The sequence below is a fragment of the Canis aureus genome, chromosome 6 (genome assembly GCF_053574225.1).
Source record: "Canis aureus isolate CA01 chromosome 6, VMU_Caureus_v.1.0, whole genome shotgun sequence".
NCBI lineage: Eukaryota > Metazoa > Chordata > Mammalia > Carnivora > Canidae > Canis > Canis aureus.
Genome location: NC_135616.1, coordinates 24,561,146 through 24,584,722, shown reverse-complemented (window position 1 = coordinate 24,584,722; position 23,577 = coordinate 24,561,146). Strand labels below are relative to the sequence as shown.

General features: G+C 33.2%; 1 protein-coding gene across 10 annotated transcripts in view; it reads left to right on the top strand.

Moving 5' to 3' along the window:
* The window catches only part of CCDC178 (coiled-coil domain containing 178), a 421,095-nt gene that overhangs the window by 89,441 nt on the left and 308,077 nt on the right, over nucleotides 1-23,577 (top strand). For all 10 annotated transcript variants that reach the window (XR_013381334.1, XR_013381333.1, XM_077900386.1 and 7 more), the window contains 2 exons: nucleotides 2,876-3,018; nucleotides 15,864-16,017. Coding sequence is in view for 8 of the 10 variants with exons in the window: in XM_077900386.1 (XP_077756512.1) it covers nucleotides 2,876-3,018; nucleotides 15,864-16,017 (297 nt within the window). In the remaining 2 variants the exon portion in view is untranslated. The remainder of the gene's footprint in view (nucleotides 1-2,875; nucleotides 3,019-15,863; nucleotides 16,018-23,577) is intronic.

Genomic DNA, 23,577 nt, shown 5'->3' with positions numbered 1-23,577 from the left:
ATGCCATATGATCCAGTAATTTTACTACTGGGGATTTACCCAAATAAAACAAAAACACTAATTCGAAAAGATAAATGTACTCCAGTCTTATTGCAGCATTATTTACAACAGCCAAGTTATGGAAACAACCTCAATGTCCATCAATAGGTGAATGGATGAAGATGTGGTATACATATATACAGTAGAATATTAACCGTAAAATTGAGATCTTGCCATTTGTGCCAACACGGATGGATCTCTAGAGGATATGCTAAGTGAAACAAATCAGAGAAAGACAAATACTGTATGATTTCACTTATATGTGGAATCTGAAAAACAAAACAAAACAAAAAGCCAGGAATAGACTGTAAATACAGAAAACAAACTGTAGTTGCCAGAGGGGAGGGAGTGGACGTATAGGCAAACGAATGGAGAGGAATGGGAGGTACAGGCTTCTAGTTATGGAATAAATAAGTCACTGGGAAAAAAGGTACAGCATAGTAGGGGCTCCTGGGTGGCACAGTCAGTTAAGTGTCTGACTCTTGGTTTTGGCTCAGGTGGTTATCTAAGGGTCATGAGATTGAGCCCCGTGTCAGGCTCCATGTTCAGTTCAGTCTGCTTGCTTCCTTTCCCTCTGTCCCTCCTCTGCCTCTCTCTCTCATAAATACACCCCCCCATTTTTTTTAAAGTACAACATAGGGAACATAGTCAATGAGATTGTATAGCATTTTATGGTTACAGATGGTAGCCACACTTGTGGTGAGCACAGCACAATGTATAGATTTGTTAATACACTATGTTGTACCCTTGAAATTAATTTAACATTGTGTGTCAACTGTATGTATATCAGTGAAAATAAGAGAGAAGAAGGATACTATCAGAAAAGTTAAAAAAAAAAACCTTATAGAATGAGAGAAAATATTCCAGGTTATACATTTCAGAACAGTGTAGTACCTAGAATATATAAAGAACTTTTTAAATTCAGCAACTCCAGACAAATAACCTGATTAAAAATGGGCAAAAGACTTGAGTAGATATATCTCCAAAAGATGTACAAATGGGCAGGAAACATTTGAAAAGATAGATATTTAACATCATTAGTCATTGGGGAAATGCAAGCCAAAATCACAATGAGATACCCCTCACACCCATTAGGGTGGGATTAAAAATAAAACAAAATAACAAGTTTTGAGGTCTATGTGGAGAAATTGGAACTGTGGTACTTTGCTGATGGGAATGTAAAATGGTTGCAGATGCTGTAGAAAAGACTGGCATTTCCTCAGAGTTTAACACAGAATACCATATGCTCTAGCAATTATATACTCTGAGGAATTGGAAACTGATATTCAAAAAACAAAAATTGTACATAAATGTTCATAGCATTTAGCAGTGTTTATATTAGCTCAAGGTGGAAACAACCCATTGTCCGTCACCTGATTAATGATTAAACAAAATGTGATATATCTTACACCATAGAAAGAAATTTTTTTAAAATGAAATACTGTTATGTGTCACAACATAAATAAACTTTGAGGGGTTTTGCTAAATAAAGAAGCCAAATACAAAAGATCACATCCTCGAAAAAAAAAAAAAAAAAGATCACTGTATGAAATATCCAGAATAGATAAATCCATAAAACAAAACAGATTGATTGCTAGTGGCTGGGGGAAGTGTAATGTAGTATTTTGTTTATAGTACTTTATCATATAACTTTATTTTATTTTGCTGTCTTCACTCAGTTTTGAGATCCTGGCTAGAGACCTGCTGAATTAACCAATTGTTTAATGGACACAAGGCCTCTAGCCAGTGTGCTTGAGTGCATAGCTATTTGTAAATCAAGCTCCAACACTCTATGTTGCCTCCAAATTCTGCAAGTAGCTCAGCCTCATAATACATAGAAACGCAAGAGTATTATCCACATCAATTGGAGGATACATATACCAGTGCCACACAGACCCAACCCAAGAGGTTGCCTTAGAGATGAATTTGTCTCATGTTATGTAGCCTAGTTCCCAACATGGAGACCACCACCCCCCAGCAATGCCTACAGGTTACTCGTAAAGGTGCTGACAAATTGGACATGAGATATTTGATATTAGGAATTCTGTTATGTTTCCTGACCTCTTGTTTGTTTTGCTCATCATCCTGGTATACTCTTTGCTCTCTACTAAAATGTATACCCCTACATTGCTGTGCCTGAAGAATAATCTTGTAGAGGTTATTACTTCTGTGCTATTCTAAAAGTTAATGAACATTATTGCTTTTCCTGAAGGCAATTGCTTTATTTCAGTTCACCAACTGGCCCTGGGGGAGAAGACTATTTGTTCCCTAGTGCCTTACATTCTCCTCCCTCCAACTTTCCAGCAGGACATCCAGACTATAACCACTCCATCTCCATAGGTTGACAGAAAATAGAGAAATGAAGAGGGAAGGATAATGTATATGATATTTGATAATAAAAACAATAAAATGTAGTATTTTGGACCCATTCATTAAGATAATAATGATTATCCCGAGAGGATTGCAGTTGATTTATTTTTTTCATCTGTGTTTTCTGCTTTTTCTATAATAAAGTATTATTTCAACAATAAAAAGTAGCAATTCTTCTGCAGTTGAAAAGATAATTATTTTATTTTGCTCATGTTACCTGGGATATTGAACTTATTTTCTTCAATAATATTTATACATCCCTAGTATTGCTGATTTTTAGGCTAATGGAAACTTGAAACTTTACTGTGCTAAACAGACTAATATGGGAAGAAAATCAATGTAAAGAACTTTTTCTTTAAATCCAAAACTACTCTAAATTTAAGTTCTTTCTCTGATATTTCTGTTGCCTGATTCTTTTAATTACCCATTAAGTGCATGTATTAACAAAAATATTTTTCATTACTAGGTAATGGAACTATACAAACAAGTTCATGGAGAACTTGAAGAAGCTTTAGGAAATGTTGAAAATGCCAAACTGAGTGCTGAAAAAATTAGACAAGACATGGAAAAAGACATTCATGGTCATGAAACAAGCCTAGAAGCCTACAAGTAAGAATTTTTCACTAATGCTGCTTATAGCCTTTCGAAGAAAAATTTTTTTTTAATTTTTATTTATTTATGATAGTCACAGAGAGAGAGAGAGAGGCAGAGACACAGGCAGAGGGAGAAGCAGGCTCCCTGCACCGGGAGCCCGACGTGGGATTCGATCCCGGGTCTCCAGGATCGCGCCCTGGGCCAAAGGCAGGCGCCAAACCGCTGTGCCACCCAGGGATCCCATCGAAGAAAAATATTGATTAAAATGTAATTTATATTCTTATGTAAAATTTCAGATAAAGAACCAACCTAAATCACCCATATTTATCACCAATATAATATACATATGTAATATACATATGTATAGATTCCTAAAATACTATTTTTCTGACATTTTATTTATAGATTTTTAATTTTAATTTTAAATTAAATAATTTTTGTGTTGTTAACATACAGTGTTATATTATTTTCAGGTGTACAGTATAGTGATATAACAATTCTGTACGTTACTTTGTGCTCATCATGATAAATGTACTCTTTAATCCCCATCACCTATTTCACGCATCTCCTTTCCCATATCCCCTCTGGTAGCCATTAGTTTGTTCTCTGTAGGTAAGAGTCTGTTTCTTGATTTGTTCCTGTCTGTTTTTTTTCCCCCTTCACTCACTTGTTTTGTTTCTTAAATTCCACATATGAGTGAAATCATATCGTATTTATCTTTCTCTAAGTGACTTATTTTGCTTAGCATGATACTCTTTAGCTCCAGCCATGTTGTTGCAAATGGCAAGATTTCATTCTCTTTCATGGCTGAATAATATTCCATTGTGTATATATACCACATCTTCTTTATCCATTCATCTATCAATGGACACTTGGGCTGCTTCCATAATTTGGCTATTGTGCATAATATTGTAATAAACATAGGGGTGCGTGTATCTCTTTCAATTAGTGTTTTGTATTTTGGGGGTATCTAACCCAGTAGTACAATTACTGGATCATAGGATAGTTCAATTTTTAACTTTTTGAGGAACCTCCATACTATTTTTCACAGTGGCTGCACCAGTCTGCATTCCCACCAAGAGTATACAAGGGTTTCTTTTTCTCCATTTCCTCACCAACACTTGTTGTTTCTTGTATTTTTTATTTTAGCCATTCTGACAGGTGTGAGGTAATACCACATTGTAGTTTTGATTTTCATTTCCCTGATGATGAGTGATGTTGAACATCTTTTCATGTGTCTGTTGGCCATCTGTAGGTCTTCTTTGGAGAAATGTGTTTTTGTGTCTTCTGCCCATTTTTTAATTGGATTATTTGTTTTCTGGGTGTTGAGTTCTTCATATATTTTGCATACTAACCCTTTAGCAGATATGTCATTTGCAAACATCTTCTCCCTATAATGTTTTTATTGCTTCTTTCACCGTCCTTCACAGAGAAATTATTGCCTGCTTTTATGGAATTTTATGGTTTTAGGACTCACATTTAGGTCTTTAATCCCTGTTGAGTTTATTATTGTATATGGCATAAGAAAGTGGTCCATTCATTCATTGTTTAACATATAGCTATCCAGTTTTCCTACCACCATTTGTTGAAGAGACTTTTTTTCTTTCCTATTGTATATGCATTCCTCTTTCGTTGAACAGTAATTGACCATATAATTGCAGGTTTGTTTCTGGGTTTTCTACCCCATTTCATTGAGTATATGTGTCTATTTTTGTGCCAGTACCATACTGTTTTAATTGCTACAGCTTTGTCGTATGACTTAAAATGGAATTGTGATGTCTCCAGCTATGCTTTTCCTTTTCAAGACTGCTTTGGCTTTTTGGAGTCATGTTTTTTTACAATGTTTAGAATTGCTTGTTCTAGTTCTGTGAGAAATGCTGTTTGTATTTTGATAGGGATTGCATTTAATGTGTAGATTGCTTTGGGTAGTACAGACATTTAACAATACTTGTTTCCATTCCATGAGGATGGAATGGCCGTCCATTTCTTTGTGTCATCTTCAGTTTCTTTCATCAGCTTCTTACAGTTTTCAGAGTACAGGTCTTTCACTTCTTTGGTTAAGTTTATTCTTATAGGGGATCCCTGGGTGGCGCAGTGGTTTGGTGCCTGCCTTTGGCCCAGGGCGCGATCCTGGAGACCCTGGATCGAATCCCACGTCGGGCTCCCGGTGCATGGAGCCTGCTTCTCCCTCTGCCTGTGTCTCTGCCTCTCTCTCTCTCTCTCTGTGTGACTATCATAAATAAATTTTAAAAAAATTTTTAAAAGTTTATTCTTATATTATTTTTGGTGCAGTTATCAATGGGATCATTTTAATTTCTCTTTTTTTCTGCTTTATTGTTACTGTGTGGAAATGTCTGTTAACTAACTAGAGTTTAAATAAAAACTTGAAACGAGAAAAAAATAAATACAGCAGATTTCTGCATGTTGGTTTTGTATCCTATGACTTTACTGAATTCATTTATCAAAACTAGCAGTTTTTTGGTGGAGTCTTCAGGGTTTTCTATATATTGTATCATGTTATCTGCAATAGTGAAAGTGTTACTTCTTTTTTAAAAATTTAGATGACTTTTGTTTCTTTTTGTTGTCTGGTTGCTGTGGCTTGGACTTATAGTACTGTATTGAATTAAAGTGATGAGAGTGGACATCTTTGTCTTGTTTCTGATGGTATGTGAAAAGCTCTGTTTTTCCTCAATGAGTGTGATGTTCTCTGTGGGTTTTTCACATAAAGACTTATTATGTTAAGGTATGTTCCCTCTAAACCTGATTTGTTGAGGGTTTTTATCATGAATGAGTGTAGTGCTTTGTCAAATGCTTTTTTTTTTCTTTTGCTTTTATTGAAATGGTTTTTAACCTTTCTTTTATTGATGTGATATATCATGTTGATTAATTTTAGAATATTGGACCACCTTTGCTTCCTGAGAATATATCCCACATCCCACTTGATTGTGGTGAATGGTTTGATTTTTTTGTTTTTTTGTTTTTGCACCTACATTTATGAATGATTTTGGCCTATAATTCTGTTGTTTTTCCCCCGTGGGGTTTTTTGTGTGTGTGTGTCTTTATTTCATATTGGTATTAGGATAATGCTGGCCTCATAGAATGAATTTGGAAGTTTTCATTCCACTTCTATTTTTTGTAATAGTTTGAGAAGATTAGGTGTAACTCTTCTTTAAATGTTTGGTAGAATTTACTTCTGAAGCTGCCTGGTTCTGGACTTTTGTTTGTTAGGAGTTTTTTGATTACTGATCCAATTTTATTGCTGGTAATCAGTCTGTTGTTTTTTTTTTTTTTTCTTCCTGATTCAGTTTTGGTAGTTTATATGTTTCTAGGAATGTATCCATGTCTTCCAGATTGTCCAATTTGTTAGCATATAGTTTTTCATAATATTCTCTTACAGCTGTTTGTATTTCTGTGGTATTGGTTGTTATTTCACCTCTTTAATTTTTGTTTTGTTTATTTGAGTCCTCTTTTTTTCTTTTTTTGATGAGTCTGCCTGGAGGCTTATCAATTTTGTTGATCTTTTAAAAAACCACTTTCTGGTTTCATTGATTTTGTTCCATTTCATTAGTTTCTGTATTATTTATTTCTGTTCTAATCTTTCGTCTTTCCTTCCTTCTCCTGGTTTTAAGTTTTGTTTGTTGTTCTTTTTCTAGCTCCTTTAGGTGTAAAGTTGGGTTGTTTATTTGATTTTTTTTTCTTCTTGAGGTAGACCTGTCTTGCTATAAACTTCCCTCTTCAAACCATTTTTGCTGCGTCTCAAGGCTTAGACCCTTTGCTTTTATTTTTCATTTGTTTCCATGTAATTATTTATTTCTTTTTAAATTTATGACTGACCAATTCATGGTTTAGTAGCATATTATTTAACCTCCGTGTATTTGTGGTCTTCGCAGATTTTTTTCTTGTGGTTGATTTCTATTTTCATAGCATTGTGATCAGAAAACATGTATAGTATCATTTAGGTGGTTTTTTTTTTTTTAATTTGTTGAAGCTTGTTTTGTAGCCTAATATGTGATCTGTTTTTGGAGAATATTTCTGTGCACCTGAAAAAAAATGTGTATTCTGCTGTTTTAGGATGGAATGTTAAGGCCATCTGGTGCAGTATGTCAGTCAAAGCCACTGTTTCCTTGTTGATTTTCTATGTAGATGATTTATCCACTGGTGTAAGTGGAGTATTAAAATCCCCTACTGGGATACCTGGGTGGCGCAGCTGTTTGGCGCCTGCCTTTGGCCCAGGGCGCGATCCTGGAGACCCGGGATCGAATCCCACGTTGGGCTTCCGGTGCATGGAGCCTGCTTCTCCCTCTGCCTGTGTCTCTGCCTCTCTCTCTCTCTCTCTCTCTGTGTGACTATCATAGATAAGTAAAAATAAAAAAAAATAAAAAAAATAAAATCCCCTACTATTATTGTATTACTATTGATTGATTCCTTTAAGTTTTTTTATTAACTGCTTTGTGTATTTGGGTGCTCCCATATTGAGTGCATAAATATTTGCAATTGCATATCTTCTTGGATTGTCCCCTTTATCATTATATAGTGCCCTTCTTTGTCTCTTAGTCTTTGTTTAAAATATATATTTTGTCTGTTACAAGTATTGCTATCCCAGCTTTCTTTTGACATCCATTTGCATGATAAATGTTTCTCCATCTCCTCACTTTTAGTTTGCATGTATCTTTAGCTCCAAAATGAGTCTCTTATAGACAGCATGTAGAATGGAACTTATTTTTTTTTTTGGAACTTATTTTTTTATCCAATTTGTCATCTGTCTTTTTTTTTTTGAGTATTTAGTCCATTTATATTCAAAGTAATTATTGATAGATATATATATTTTGCCTTTTTTGTTTGTTTGTTTTGTGGTTGTTTTTGTAGTTTTTCCCTGATCCTTTCTTCTCTTGCTCTCTTTCATGGTTTGTTGGCTTTCTTTAATGATATACTTGGATTTGTTTCTCCTTATTCTTTGCATATCTTTTACTGTTTTTTGATTTTTTTGGTTACCATTAGGTTTGTATAAACACCTTCTCCATATAGCAGCATATATTAAGTTGATGGTTGCTTAAGTTTGAACCCATTCTTTACTCCTCTCTCACCCATGTTTTAGGTATATGGTGTCATATTTTATGTCTTTTTATTTTGTGAAGTCCTTGACCCATTTTTATGGATACACTTATTTTCACTGCTTCTGTGTTTTCTATTTTTTGGACTCTCATTTATGATCTTTCCTTTTCATTCAGCGAGTCTTCCTTAATGTTTCTTGTAGAGCTGGTTTAGTGGTCATGACTCCTTTAGTTTTCGTTTGTCTGAAAAACTCTTTGTCTCTCCTACTATTCTGAATGATAGCCTTCCTGGATATATTCTTGGTTGCAGATTTTTCCCTCTTAGCACTTTGAATATATCATGCTACTCTCTTCTGGCCTGCAAAGTTTGTTGCTGAAACATTTGCTGATAGCCTTATAGAGTTTCCCTTGTGTATAACTGTCTTCTTTTCTCTTGTTGCTTTTAAAATTCTTTCTTTATACTACTTTTTGCTTTTTTAATTATGATGTGTCTTGGTGTGGACCTCCTTGGATTGATTTTTTGGGGAGATTTTTGTGCCTTCTGGATCTGGATATTTGTTTCCTTCTGCAGAGTAGGGAAGTTTTCAGTTATTCTTTCTTCAAATAAGTTTTCTGCCCCGTTTTCACTCTCTCGTTCTGTGATCTCTATAATGCAAATGTTAATATGTTTGATGGAGTTTCCTAAGTCTGTTCTTAATTTGTATAATTCTTTTTTCTATTACTTGCTCAGCTTGATTGTTTTCTGTTACTCTGTCTTCTAGATCATTAATTTGTTCCTCTACTTCCTCTAGCCTACTATTTATTCTATCAAGTGTATTTTTAATTTCAGTTATTATGTTCTTCATCTTTGATTGGTTCTTTTTTGTCTTTTTGTTAAGGGCCTCACTGATGTTCTTCATTCTTTTCTCAAGTCCATTGGTTATCTTTATAAACATCACTTTAAGTTTTCTACTGGCCATATTACTTAATGGTTTTGCTTAGGTCTCTTGCTGTCATTTTATCTTGTTCTTTCATTTGCGACCATATTCCTCAGTCTCCTCATTTTGTCTAGCTCTCTCTGTCAGTTTCTATATTAGGAAAGTAAGCTGTCTCCTGCTCTTGATGGTAATGGCCTTATGAAGAAGAAGTCCTAGTGTTCCTTGCAAGGCAGTGTTCCCCAGGACCTGGCACTTTAGGGAGTGTCTCCTATGTGTGTTGCCTATGCCCTGGTGTTGTGTTCTGGCCACTCTTTCCTTCAGTGGAGTCATTTGCAGAAGTTCTCTTTGCTTGTTGTGGGTGGTGTTTCGTCCCAACTAGATGGGGCACATTTTAACAAGGGGCATGCTGGTCTGCTTGCAAAATGAGACCTGCCAACCCTGCTGTCAGAACTTAGGCCCCACATGGGGCATGAATAAATGACATCGTTTTGGCAGGGTTTGCACCAGTATTCTGGGCAGGGGCCTCACAGTGCAGGGACATGGCGAGCATGATTGGAAGGGACAAATAAGATGGTGCTGTAGTTAGAGGGGCCAGGACTTGGTATAGAAAAATTAGGTAGGGAGCATTGTTGCTGTGCTATTCCTATAGGTGGCTGCATGTTTATGTTGGGGGGCCAGGAAGGGAAAAGGCACCTGCCAGCTCCTTTGTTCCTGGAGAGGTTTCCCTGCTATCCCTGCTTCTATGATACACACTGTAAGATGAGTAAATAACCCTCCTTTCTGTATGTCCTAGACATTTTTCAAACTGCTGCTTCCATCTTGTATCCCTGGTGGCTGTTTATCCTGCTGTCTCTTTAAGGGCAGAGACTCAACTTCCTATTGCCCTCCAGGCTCTCCCATAGCAGAGCCAGCTGAGTTTTAGAATTCCAGGCTTTAAGTCCCACTGGCTCTAAGTATTCACATGATTAGGCCCCTCTTGGTTTCAAAGCCAAATGTTATGGGGATTCCCATAACATTCCCCTTTGGCTCCCCAGTGTGATAGTCTGTTTCTTGCCCTTCTCTAAGCAACTGGCTCCCTTCCTGCTGCCAATGGCCATGGTCTGTTTTGCTTCAAATCCAAATACATTTCTCTGCCTGTTCTACCTTCTTGGATGTGGCTTTTTCTCTACCTTTAGTTATGGAGTTTGTTCTGCCAGTGTTCAGGTCATTTTCTGGGTTATTTACACTGATGTGAGAGTTATCTAGTTGTAGCCATGGGAGGAGGCAAGTTTAACATCCTCCTACCCCACCATCTTCCCAGCCTCCCTGTGTCATTTTAAAACTCTTCATACATATTGTTAAATTGCCTATAGTTGTGTATAACAAATATGCATCACTCCTATGTATGTGCACAGTGGCTATTTTAAAAAAAGTCTCCAGCATGAGATATTATTAAGAACAAATTATGTAGCTGTATATTAATGATAAATAGCATCCAAGTATTTCAATTTGCATTTGTTTGATTTCTAATGAAATGAAGTATGCTAAAATATATATAGTATTATTTTGCATTTTAGTAATTGGTGGTGTTTTTTACTGCATTTTTGATGTATTTGTGTTTTATGATATTCTTTTTTGTGTGTGTGTTTTATGATATTGTAATTTCTTTTGTGCACTGTAAATTCTTTATGATCTAGTGTGTCATAATAAAATCTTTATTTTTTCAAATTGATTAATGATTTAGAAAAAATCATATTCACGTGGAGCTAGAATCAAGTAAACACAAGCAAGATGAAGAACATAAAGTTTATACATAGTTCTGTGATCTAGATAGCATCCATTTATTAAGATATTTATATTTCCTTACATACAACGTCTGTTTTAAGTATTGTCTAATATTTAATAAATTAATCACTTTTGTAGCAACCCTGATTTGTTATATTTCATTTTCATTCAGTTACATGTATTTTTAATTTTCATTTTGATATCTTCTTTGATCCATAGGTTATTAAAATATACATTTAAAAATTTTTTGTGGATTTCTAATTTTATAATTACCTTTTTATTATTGCTTTCCCAGCTGAATTTGTATTTTGGTCAGGAAACATAGTTTCAACCCACTGAAAATCACTGAGTCTTCATTTTTGGCTCAATGACTTGGGTTGTTTTTTAATTTTTTGGTAAATATTCCTTATATACTTATTGAATATAATATTGGTTACTGTTTCGTTAGGTCAAATTTACTAATCATAGAGGCTAATCTTATACAAATAGCTATCCTTGCTATTTTAGGTGTGATCTATGGACCAACAGCATCACCTTTACCTGGGTGCTTCTTCAAAATGCAGAATCTCAGGCACAATTCAGACCTATTGAATGAGAATTTGCATTTTAAAAAAATCCCAAGGTGATGTTTGAGAAACACTGTTCCATATCATTACTGATTTTTACTACTTTTTCTATTATTAAGAAAAGTGTGGTAAAATCACCTACTGTGATGGATGTGTCTCTCTACATCTTTTTTTTTTTTTTTTTAATGCCATCAGTTTTTGCTTTACATTTTGAAGCTCTCTCAGGTTCATACAAGTTTAAAGTTGTTATATCGTTATGGGAGATGATTAACTTTATTCATCATTGTGAATTGATTCTTGGAATACTTTTTGCCTTAAACTCAATTAAGATGGTAATATAGTTTCATTATCTTTGTCTCTTGATGTTTATCTGGGAGATATTTTCCGTTTTTAAATTTCAATATTTTTGAGCTCCTATGTTTTATACATATCTCTTGTCATTATGTAGATAGTCTTTTTTATCAGTTGCCAACATTTTTAAAGGTGGGCCATTAAATGTATTCACAAATAACTAATACATTTGGATTTAAACAACCATGTATTTGCCCCCATGTGTTTTATTTCTTATTCTTTTTTGGTCTTTCACATTAGTTTTTGTTATTTTTTCCTTTTCCAGTTTGGCAGTTACAGTTTCGTTCCTATTCTTCTTGTAGGAAACCCTATTAATTATCACATGTAAACTTAGATATCAAACTCCAAAGACACTGTTAACATGCTAGACAAGAAAAGGACTTAGGAAAATTTTTACTGTAGTTATCACATTACCACTGAATAGGTATTTATTGTTGTTCTGGACTGTTTCATTTTTATAACCCATGAGAACATTGTTGTTACTGTTTTATTTATTTATTTTTAAAGATTTTATTTATTTATTTGAGAGAGAATGAGAACATTAGTTTGGTGGGGTGGGGGAGATGCAGAGGGTGAGGGAGAAACAGACTCCCCACTGAGCAGTGAGCCAGATGGAAGATGGGGGTTTGTGGTGCTCAATCTCAGGGCCCTGGAATCATGACCTGAGCTGAAAGCAGACACTTAACTAACTGAGGCACTCAGACATGCTTGTTGTTATTGTTTTAAACAGTCAAGGTTGTTTTTTAGATATACCCTCAAAATAAAACTCTTCTTTGTTCCTTTTTCCTTCATAGACTTTTTCATCATAGACTGTATCTGGCAGTGCTTTATAGTTGGAGAGGTCCTTAATTATACTCTTCAGTCAGGTTCTGCTCATACCAAATTTTGAGTTTTTATTTGAAGAATAATTTCTATTTTCATAGATTTCTTGATTCTTTTTTAAAAATACTTTATTTATTTATTCATGAGAGACAGAGAGACAGAGGGGCAGAGACATAGGCAGAGGGAGAAGCAGGCTCCATGCAGGGAGTGTGATGTGGGACTCGATCTGGGAACCCGGGATCACGCCCTGAGCCAAAGGCAGACACTCTACTGCTGAGCCACCCAGGTGTTCCTGATTTCTTGATTCTTAATTGACCTTTAATATATTAATAAATACATCACTCTGTAACGTGATTTTCATTTTTACTGTTAAGAAGCATATTGACCTTTTAACTGATTGCTATGCAACTACTCTATACTTTGCTTTAAAAAAAAAAAAAGATTTATTTATTCATGAGAGACACACACAGGGAGAGAGAGAGGCAGAGACACAGGCAGACAGTGAAGCAGGATCCATGCAGGGAGCCTGATGTGGGACTCGATCATGGGACTCCAGGATCATGCCCTGGGCCAAAGGCAGGCGCTCAACCGCTGAGCCAGGTGTGCCTATACTTTACTTATAAGATCATCCCTTGATTTTGAAAATTTGTTAACTTTACTTTGTTAAGGCACTTTAGGTGTGGAATGATTTTTCTTTGTTGGGATTTGTTAGTCTTCCAATATTATTGAACCTATGTATTATAATTATTATCCCTGGGCATTTTCAGTCATTATCTTTTCAAACAATGCCTTGGTCCCATTTTCTATTTCTTTCAGGACTCAAACACATACTAGTTTTTCTTATAGTATCTTCCATGTTTCTTGATCATTTTCTCATATTTTCTATATTTTTAAACCTTCTGAAGACTTTTTTCTAGTATATTACCTGTATCATTCTGTTGTATTCTGGGTCTGATGCGAAAGCCATAGGTATCACCTCACCAACCTCCAACTATGGAAACTGTAAATACCAAGGAGCTCTATGGTTAGTTAGCAGCTTCTGACATGACTTTTCAGTGATATCTGCCTTGTGATATTCTTTCCTAAAATCATGTCCCCTTGCATGTGGGTTAGATCTGGTGAGTATCTTCTAATAAATAAAGTAAAAGTGATGGGATATCACCTTGATGATTAAATTGTAAGAACCGTGACTTTTTTCTTGCTAGTACTTTATTGTTCTGTTGTGTATTTGCTCTGATGAATTTAGCTGCCATGTTTTGAGATGCTCTATAGAGAAGCCCACATGGCAAGGATACAGTCTAGGCTCAGTCCAATAAACCCTTGAAAATCAACCTGTTAACAAGCAGGAGTGTGATAACAAGGAGTGTTCTCCTTATGTTGGTCTGCTTCATCTATCATTTTCTAACAGAAATATTTTAAAATCCGGGTACCTGGGTGGCTTAGTAGTTGAACATCTGCTTTTGGCTCAGGTCTTGATCCCAGGTCTTGGGGTCTTTAAAAATAAATAAATCATAAAAGTCCTTTGATGATTTTCTTCTCATCTAAATTTAGTAAGTAAGATTTACTGTAAGCATTAGAGGAGTCATAAATGATGTATTAAATAACATTTTAGAGATGTGTTTATTGTTCACTATTTTTTAAATTAATTGAGAATACACATTATATAAACATGATTACATATGCTATCAAGTGTATACATTGAAATTTTTTTTAAAGATTTTATTTATTTATTCATTAGAGACACACACACAGAGAGAGGCAGAGACACAGGCAGAGGGAGAAGCAGGCTCCACACAGGGAGCCCGATGTAGGACTCGATCCCGGGACTCCAGGATCACGCCCTGGGCCAAAGGCAGGCACTAAACTGCTGAGCTACCCAGGGATCCCCTACATTGAATATTTTAAAAATCTGTACATATGCATGTAACCATGTCCCTGATTAAGGTATAGAAAGTTTTCAGCATACTAGAACTTTCTCTTGTTCTCTTTCCCAGTCCATACAACTGCCGCCTTCCACCCCAAAGAGATCATCTTCATTCTGACTTTGATCTCCAGACTTAGTTTTGCCTGTTCATGAAATCCATGTGAATAGAAGCATACTACATAGGCTTTTTAGTATCTTGATTGCTTTACATTGTAACTTTTAACAGGTAGAAGGATTCATCCCATTTTATTCTTCTAAATTTATTCTGATTTAGCAGATACAAGAATGATAAAGGCTGAACTACTGGTGCCTGGGGGCACTAGTGGCAAACTTTTACCCTGAAAAATCCTTAAAAGGCTGAGGAATTGGTGGCATCAACTTTAGGAAATCAGGATAAAGAGACAACTAAAATAGTACTTAGTTTCTGAATTTGATGACACTGGGCAGTTTCCACTTCTTAGTCAGAGTTCATAGTTTATTGTCTGACCTGAGGGAAATAGATACCATTGAGAAATGAAAAATTTATTTCAAAGGAAGGAAATTCAACCAAACATATTTTGAATGCTGCGATTACCCACCTCTCATTATCTACTTGGCTTCCAGAATTCTGATAGGGAGACCTATACTCTCCAGACATGGAAGGGTAAAGAAGAATCCTTTTGCTTATTTGTTTATTGTTTTAATTTTCATTTCGATATTGAGGTTGTATCTTTCAGTTTCATTTGACTCTACTCCTAAAATCAGAGTTAGTGTATAAGAACCTGGGCTAATTGCAGGTGGAATTATCTGTATTTCTTGCTGATATTTTATGGAAATGATAATTTTGTCATTTTCTCACCATATTTTTTATGTATATTAAACTGTAACACCCTTGTCTTAAGAGACATTTGGAATGTGTTTTCTACCTACTAGATAAGAGGCAGGATTATGTGGATCACAGGTTAGCTCTGGCTTTCTTCGTGGAAGATCATATAAGAGCAAAATATTCCTTGGCAATTTAAAAAAAAAATCTATTGTTTTTCTAAGCTGCAGTTTCCTCCATTTTACCTCTAAGACTGAGAAAGACAAAACAGTAAGCTAGGACTTTAATAATGTGTGGACTTTTCACTTCTAAATCTTCTCTTTTTTTCTCGCCTTTCCATCCCTGTACTGCCCACCCTCTGAATCAAAGGTGGTTAGCTCTATCACCTGAAATCAAATCAAAAGATGATTTATTTTAAATAATTTAGAAATTATTTTTCTCTAAGTTTATTCCATTGGAAACAAATACACCTGGTGAATTTTTTCTCACCATTTACTTCTTGATTCTAAATGGTACTTTTAAGAAGTTGCTTTGGGATGGGAGAAATTTTATGAATAGGTAAATGCCATTAATGTACATTGTTAAGTCAGAAGCTAATTTACATATAGTTTTAAACATGATTTTCCTTTCATTGTGGATAAAACCAAATGTGTTTCCTCTTAGGAGAGAGAAAGAGAAACTTACTGCTCTACGTAGTCACTACTCCACAGCAATAGAAAATGTTAATGTTAGTATTGAAGAGAATGAAGAAGCAGTGACTGAAGCATTGAAGGAAACAAAGACATCAAAAGATGAATTATCTGCTTTATCAAAAACGGTGGGTTTTCATATTTAAAAATTTAAAAAAATACAGATTTTAGTTTTAAGCCATAGCTGTTAAAACTTACTATCAGTAATGAAGTAACAGCCAATTTTCTGTCTATATTGATTTTCTCTTACTACATAACAAATTACCAGAATTTTAGCAGCTTGAAATGACACCCACTTATTATCTCGAGGTTTCTCTGGGTCATGTCTTTGCTGGTTTCTATATTCTGGGTCTTCTCAGGCTGAAATCAAGCTTTTAGCAGCCCTGCATTTCTTTCTGGAGACTTTAGGATGAATCTGCTGTCAGGCTCATTTAGTTTTGGCAAGATGCAGTTTCCTCGATTTTAGAACTGAAGTCATTGTTTCCTTGGTGGCTATTGGCCTGGGATCATTCACAGCTTTTAGAGGCTGCTTGCTTCCCAGGTTGGTGGTTCCCTTCATCTTTAAATCAGGAATGGAAAGTTGAGTCCTCTTAGGCTTAGTATCACTCTGACCCTCCCTAAGACTCATCTTCCCTGACTTCCTCTTCTGCCATATCTCATTCACTATAGTAAAAGAAGTAATAGTAAAAGAAATTGATAAAATGGTTAAAAGAAATAATACTATAGTGCAAGACAATAATAAACACATTCTGTACTAGTTGACATTTCTAGTTAGAGTTAAAATTGCATGTTTTTTTCAATTGCCACGTTGTATTATAATACTTTATATACTTCTATCTATATACTCTTTAATTGTGTCTCCTTAAATTTTTAAAATTCATAATTAAGAGTGAGACTAAGCATGTTTAATGGCTTTTTGGAGGTCATTTGTATTTTCTTTTTTGTAAAAAGGCTGCTGCTGATATTTTTCCATTTGTTGAGTGATTATATTTTGACTAATTTATATGAATTTGTTGTATATTATCAATACTTAATACTTTAAAGTTACATATATTGAAGATAGTTTTATCCAGTCTTCTTTCATTTATGGTAACTTCTGATGAAGAGAATCTTCAGTTTTAGTCTAGTAAAAGTTATAAATATTTTCCTTTGACCTTTGTGCTTTTCTGAATTTAAGAATTTTTTTCTACCTTGAAGTCAAAATATGTTCTCTGGTACTTTATTCTAAATGTTTTGAAATTTGGCTTTTCATATTTATATGATGCTTCTAGATGAAATTATATTAAAAAATTCAGAACTGATATTTTTGCATATATCTTTTACTTATAAGTTTGGAAGTAAGAAACTACCTAGAATTTTGGGAATGCATTTTCACTTGCCACATGTGAAGCATAATCAATATGAAATTCATATAAGGATATAGTGTGAAGTTGAGGTTCCAACTACATTTTCTTCTTTTTTATATTTTATTTTTATATTTTCTTTCTTAAATAAAAAACAAATTGTTGCAATATAATTTAATGTATTTATGTATTAATATTCAGTGCCATCTCTGTCACATGTGAGGCTTCCATATATGTGTGGATCTTTTCTATTTTTTATTTGTTTGGTTTACTTAACCATCTTTACCTCAATACTTCATGTCTACATTACTAAGCTTCTGTAATGAGTTTTGATTATTTATTATGGTGAATCCTTCAGTCTTAATGTTTCCTTATGAGTTTTAGGCTGTTCTTGACCTTTGTCCTTCCATATAAATTTCAGTGTTATCTTACTCATTTCCTTCAGAAGTTTTATTGGAATTATGATTGGAATCATATTCATTTATGGAGTATATGATTGAAAAATGAAATCTTTATGATGGGGATACCTAAACATAAACATGATCTATCTGTCTATTTATTTGGGTAGTTTTTCTAAATCGAACCTTAAGCAGTTCCTTGGAATTTTGTAGAAGGCAAACTCTCTCTGGGAAATCAACCTGAGATTAATCCTAGATAAATTAGTCCTTATATCGTCAATGAATTGTACAGTTATTTTTTAAAATAAATTTTTAATGTAATTTTGATTTGTTTATAGATGTAGTCTATATAGTAGATATTATTTAAAATTTATGAAGGCTTAATTATTGTCCTACTACATGGATAATTTGGATAAATATTTTATTTGGGAAAAATCTTTTCTGTGTAGCAGGGTACAATTCTAAATAGGTTCATTTTGTAAACTGTGTTAATTCCCGTATTTAATTCTTTTATTATTCTGATTTATTTTCTGACTGATGTATCAATTACTGAGAGCTGCATTAAAAAATTTCAATGTAATAGTGAATTTTTTTCTTACTTTTTCTGTTTTTCTGTTATTTCTGGTTTATATAATTTGTAGCCATATTTTAGATGAAACTAAGTTTAGAATGTTTAGAATTAAGTTTTTTGCTTATGATATATTTTATTATTATATTTTAAGCTATAAATTCTTAGAAGTTTTGGAATACATATTTTATTTACTGCTTATGAAACATAATATCTTTAATGTCTTCCTGACAGTTTGAGGACCTTATGATTTTTTCTTGATACATAGTTTATCTTCCATCATGTTTTGCTTATCTTATTTAATAATCCTTCTATTACGATATTTTTTATTAATTTACACAATAAATATTTGATTACATTTTCCCAGTGTAACATTTTGCACACAACTCTTTTTGTTTATAAAACATTCCTAATTGCATTATTTTTTTTTTGTAACTAAAGTGTATCTTTTACAAGTTAGTGAGGTAGATTTGGTATTTTCAAAATTTTGTTTCCCTGAAAATGTCTTTATTTTGTTCTCATTCGTGCAGTGTAGGGAATATGCACCTAAATTAATATGGACATGACTTACATCACAGCATAGGCAATGTAGAAGAATCCAGAAATAGGCAAGGTTGAAAATACTAAACCAAAATACACTGGGCCACAGTGCTAGAGGGGATGACAAGGGAACAATGAATGAGAAGAAACTGATCTTAAATAGTAATGCAAGTATCTCTTCGATTTGCCCTTGTTTCTCTCTCCAACTTCTTTATAGCTACCCTTTTTCCTCTAACTCTGGATGAAACAGTCTTTCACTTTCTTCTGTCTGCTTTGTACTCTAATTGTACTCTATGTTTACCTCCATACTGGTACTGACAACACTATTGAAGTCAGTGATTACCTGTCTACTTCTTTTTAGACTATAATGTTTTCAAAGATAGGAGATGCGTTGTAATTTTTGTTTCCTCTGTGTAACATACACAATGTCTGTCCTATATTAGATACTCAATAAAATGCCAAATCAGGCACTCAAAAGGCATTTCATGCTTTCTGAATGAGTGAGTTAACCGGTGAATAAATGAAAGGAAGGAAAGGAGGGAAGGTAGGGAATATAGGATAAAGGAAGAAGGAAAGGAAAGAGAGAAGGAGGAATAAGTGGAGAAAAAGAAGCATCACAGTGTGATCCTGGAAAGAATTTTGTGAAGTGTGGAATGTACAGTGTATACATTCAAGATAATCTGTGAAGATTTAAAATAATGAATGTAGCATTCTTATGTATAATTTCTTTCTAGGGACAACTATAAACATCAGGGAAATATAGCACAACCAATGATTTTTACAATATTATATAGTATTGTCAAATAGTTACGATCTCAATTTCCTAATCATGCTGAAATTTGTCATCTTAAAGAGTATCATTGTTAATAAAATGTTTTCAGAAATGGTAAATTCATTCACCAAGCCTACAAACAATAAATTTATTTCTTTGATCATCTCTAAAATGGCAAGTGTGACCTTAACAAAATGTTATTTCTGATAGATATTACGACCATATTTTATAAGGTTAGTAATATTTTTTCAATTATAGAAATCGTTTGGGGACTGTCATACTTCCTGAGGAAGATCAGAACATGATTAAGTTTAGATATATTAATATTTTTCCTGCATTTTCCACATTATAAAAACCTTTAAGCTAGAATTTCAAAGAGTGCATTTTAAGCACTCAATTAAAAGCAATGATGTGCATCACTTCCATGCATTATTTTTTGGTATGCAATTGAAACTTCTAGTTCAAGAGAAAAGTAAAAGATTTGTGCTGCCTAATTGCACATACAACCTAACTGATTTTTTAAAGTTTCAAGGCATATCATACTTCCAGTCTAGTCTTTACCTCATTAACATATACTTTTTAAAAATTTATGTTGTCATTGTATCTATGAAAACACATTTTTCCTTCTCATTTCTATAAACAGTAGCTTTTGTAGGCTAGAAAACACCATGAAATTGATTCAGGACTTTAAAAATATTGTCAAGATCAAATTCTTTTTAAATGTAAAAGTACAGATTTTCTGTAAATTCTTTTCTCATGTTTTCTTTGACATGTACTTCTACCACAGTTCAGAATTTTGTTTAGAACATAATTTCATCATCCATAACTCTTAGTTTCTTGTGTTATTAAAAAAAACAAACAACCATCTACATTTCATTTTATCCAGTCATTTCATGAGATAATAAAAAAATGGCTTTTAAAAATTTAGAAAATCTTTGTGATTTTCATATTTTACTGAACAGTGGCAGGTACATAATACTTTTTTAAAATAAATCAGATTGCAGGTAAAGGTTGTAAATAAGTGAATTCCTTTATTATGTATACTTCTGTTTTCTTTTTTAGATATTGATTTTTTTAGTAGAAATGTTTTATTACTACTTTATTGAGTATATAGTATAAATCCAAAAACCACAAAACATCCAGCAGTTTTACTTTTTGATTCATATTTTACCTTAAAATCTTCTGAATTAAGCAACTTATTTCTTAAAAATAGGTAAGCCAATAATTATCAGTGACAGCTTACCAAATAAGAAACTGGTCTAAAGAGGGAGAGTAAATTCTTGATGGACACAAGCTGTTACATGGTAGAGCCAATCTACAATGCAATTTTTGATATTGTTTCAATATAATAATATGGGTAAAATGTGATAATATTTATGAAAGTACATAATGTTGATTTTTTCATCATAAAATTTCAATCCCTGTGTGACTTATTTCTAAAATATTTTAAAAATCTAGAAACTGACTTTATTTCATTTCTTATTTTAAAGAAGTGCTTAATGCTATCTAAATGTTGATTTCAAATATATGCTTATCATCATTTTTAAAAAGATTTTAAAAATATACTTAGGTTATAAAAACAGTTTACCAGGAATAGATGTTGCTTTGGGAGCATCTGTGAAGATTTTAAAGAATTTCCCATTTGACCTATTGAAGTGATGTATTATATTAATATTAAATCTTTTTTAAATTCTTGAGATGACTCTGCTTGGTTATGGTTTATTGTTCCTTTAATTTACTGCTGAGTTTGATTTGCAAGTATTTTATTTAAGATTTTGCATCCATATTCATAAGTTAGTATGTATTCCAGTGTTCTTAATTTGTGCTATATTTGATAGATTTTCTTATCAGGATTATACTAGCTTTTAAAAATGAATTGTGAAGCTTTTCTTCCTTTCTTATTACCTGAAGAATTAATGTGGATTTAAATAGCTTTTTCTTGAAAGTTTTATAAAACACCTTAGTGAAAATATAACTCTGATGTTTTTATATTTTTTAATTGTTTGAATTACTGTTTTATTTACCATGGAAAGCTGTTTTATTTCATCACATGATTGGTCTTACCAGGCTATATATTTTTTCTTAAGGTTAATTTGCAATATTTAATGGCCCTAGAAATAATCCAGGTAGATTAAGATTTTGAATTTGTTATGATATGATATAGAATGCTCTCATGCTTTATCTCTTATTTCTAAATAACTGTATATGTATTTTTTACTATTTAAATTAGATTTTCAAATTTTAAAAATAGAATAAAAAATAAGATGGTCCTTAGATTTCATAACTCTACAATTTCCAACTTCTAAAAATGTTAATGTATGCTTCTGTAGTTATGATTTATTTTCTTATTCCTTTAGGCTTATTCTGTTCCTTTTTCCCTTTCATTTCTCTGTTTGAATGCTTAATATTTTTGTTTTTTGTTTTTAAATCATTCCCTAAGAGCAACAATTGAATTTCTTCTTACACTTTGAAGCAGAACTTCTTGAAAGGATTTTCTATATTCACTCTCTCAGATTTCTCTCCTGTGTTCTCACTTCAGATAACTACCAGCCAGGCTTTCACCACCACACTACAGTGAAATTACTAATACAGGATCCTATTTTCTTCCTTACAACCCTCATAAAATCTGGTAGGAGTCATTACACAAACTATTAGCTAAAATTACTTTAAGGCATTTTTTGAATAGCACAAATATTTAATGTGTGTATATCAGAGCTTAGAATATACTCATGTGAGTAGAAAAAAATACTGATTTAATACTTGACTATCCAGATGTGGTCACTCCTAATATTTTGTTGTGCATAAACTGGCTTTGCTAGATTAAAAAATCTATATTATCATATGCATACAGTAATTGATGACATGGTTCTCCTTAGATAAAAACTTATCCAAAGTATCTTATATTTTACAATATAATTTTAATAATTGAGAGTTTCTTAGACCTTTATTATTGAACATTTAGGATGTTTTCAGTTTTTAAGTATTATAATCAAAGCTATGGTAAGTATTTCTAAAACTTAAATATTAACATAGCTGTTCATTTTAACAAAAATAATATTGTGGTACAAAAAGAAGTTGAATTATGGTATAAGAGGTTTAAGGAAGAATCGTATGCCTTTATTTCTCATAGGGCTTGAATGATTTGCCTGCATTTTTACATGTTCTAAAATTAACTCACTTTTTTAACAACAATACTTTCATTAATTTAACTTCTTGGCTTTCATATTATTAATGTTGTAGAGTTGTTGTCACAGGAACTTGTATGGCAGCTGTTCACAATTTAAGATCTGAGTTTATACTATTTTAACTTTTTACCTAATGTTATAACTTTAAATGTTGGTCAGGTTATACATTGTTTCTTTAAATCTGAAAGAATTTTAATAACTTTAAATATAATCATACCACCTCTCAGAGCAGTACAAATTGTATAATATTTGTACTTGTTAGGGGAAGATGGAGAAGAAAGAGCAAAGTGCTTAATACCAGTATGTTTATAGTTAGGCAGGATTAACCATTGTCCCCTATGTCTGCGTTTTGTTTTATTTGGCTGTGTATATTATATTGTACATATAAAGGACAAATGAATCCTAATTTACAACATCTCATCTTTCTAGATGTTAAAAAGGTTGCCACTCAGTGGTTGAGCATCTGCCTTCGGCCCAGGGTGTAATCCTAGAGTCCTGGGATTGAGTCCCACATCGGGCTCCCTGCATGGAGCCTGCTTCTTCCTCTACCTGTGTCTCTGCCTCTGTGTGTGTGTGTGTGTGTGTGTTTCCCATGAATAAATAAATAAAATCTTAAAAAAAAAAAAGGTTGCCAGTGTGTGAAAAAGTAGTTAGTAAACAAACATTGGGTACACTTTGTGTTTAAAAGGCGGAAAGATTTATATCTGAAAAGAAACCAGAGAACGTAAGTTTTGTGTTTAAATTCACAGGAAAGATTGTTCTAAAAACAACTAGAGGAAATGAAATTGTTAAAATTCTTTCTAAGCATTACAGATACTTATACTTTCTCCTGGGTTTCTAGAGATGGGAAGAGGAAGGATTCTAGGCCAGAGTATTCCTTCA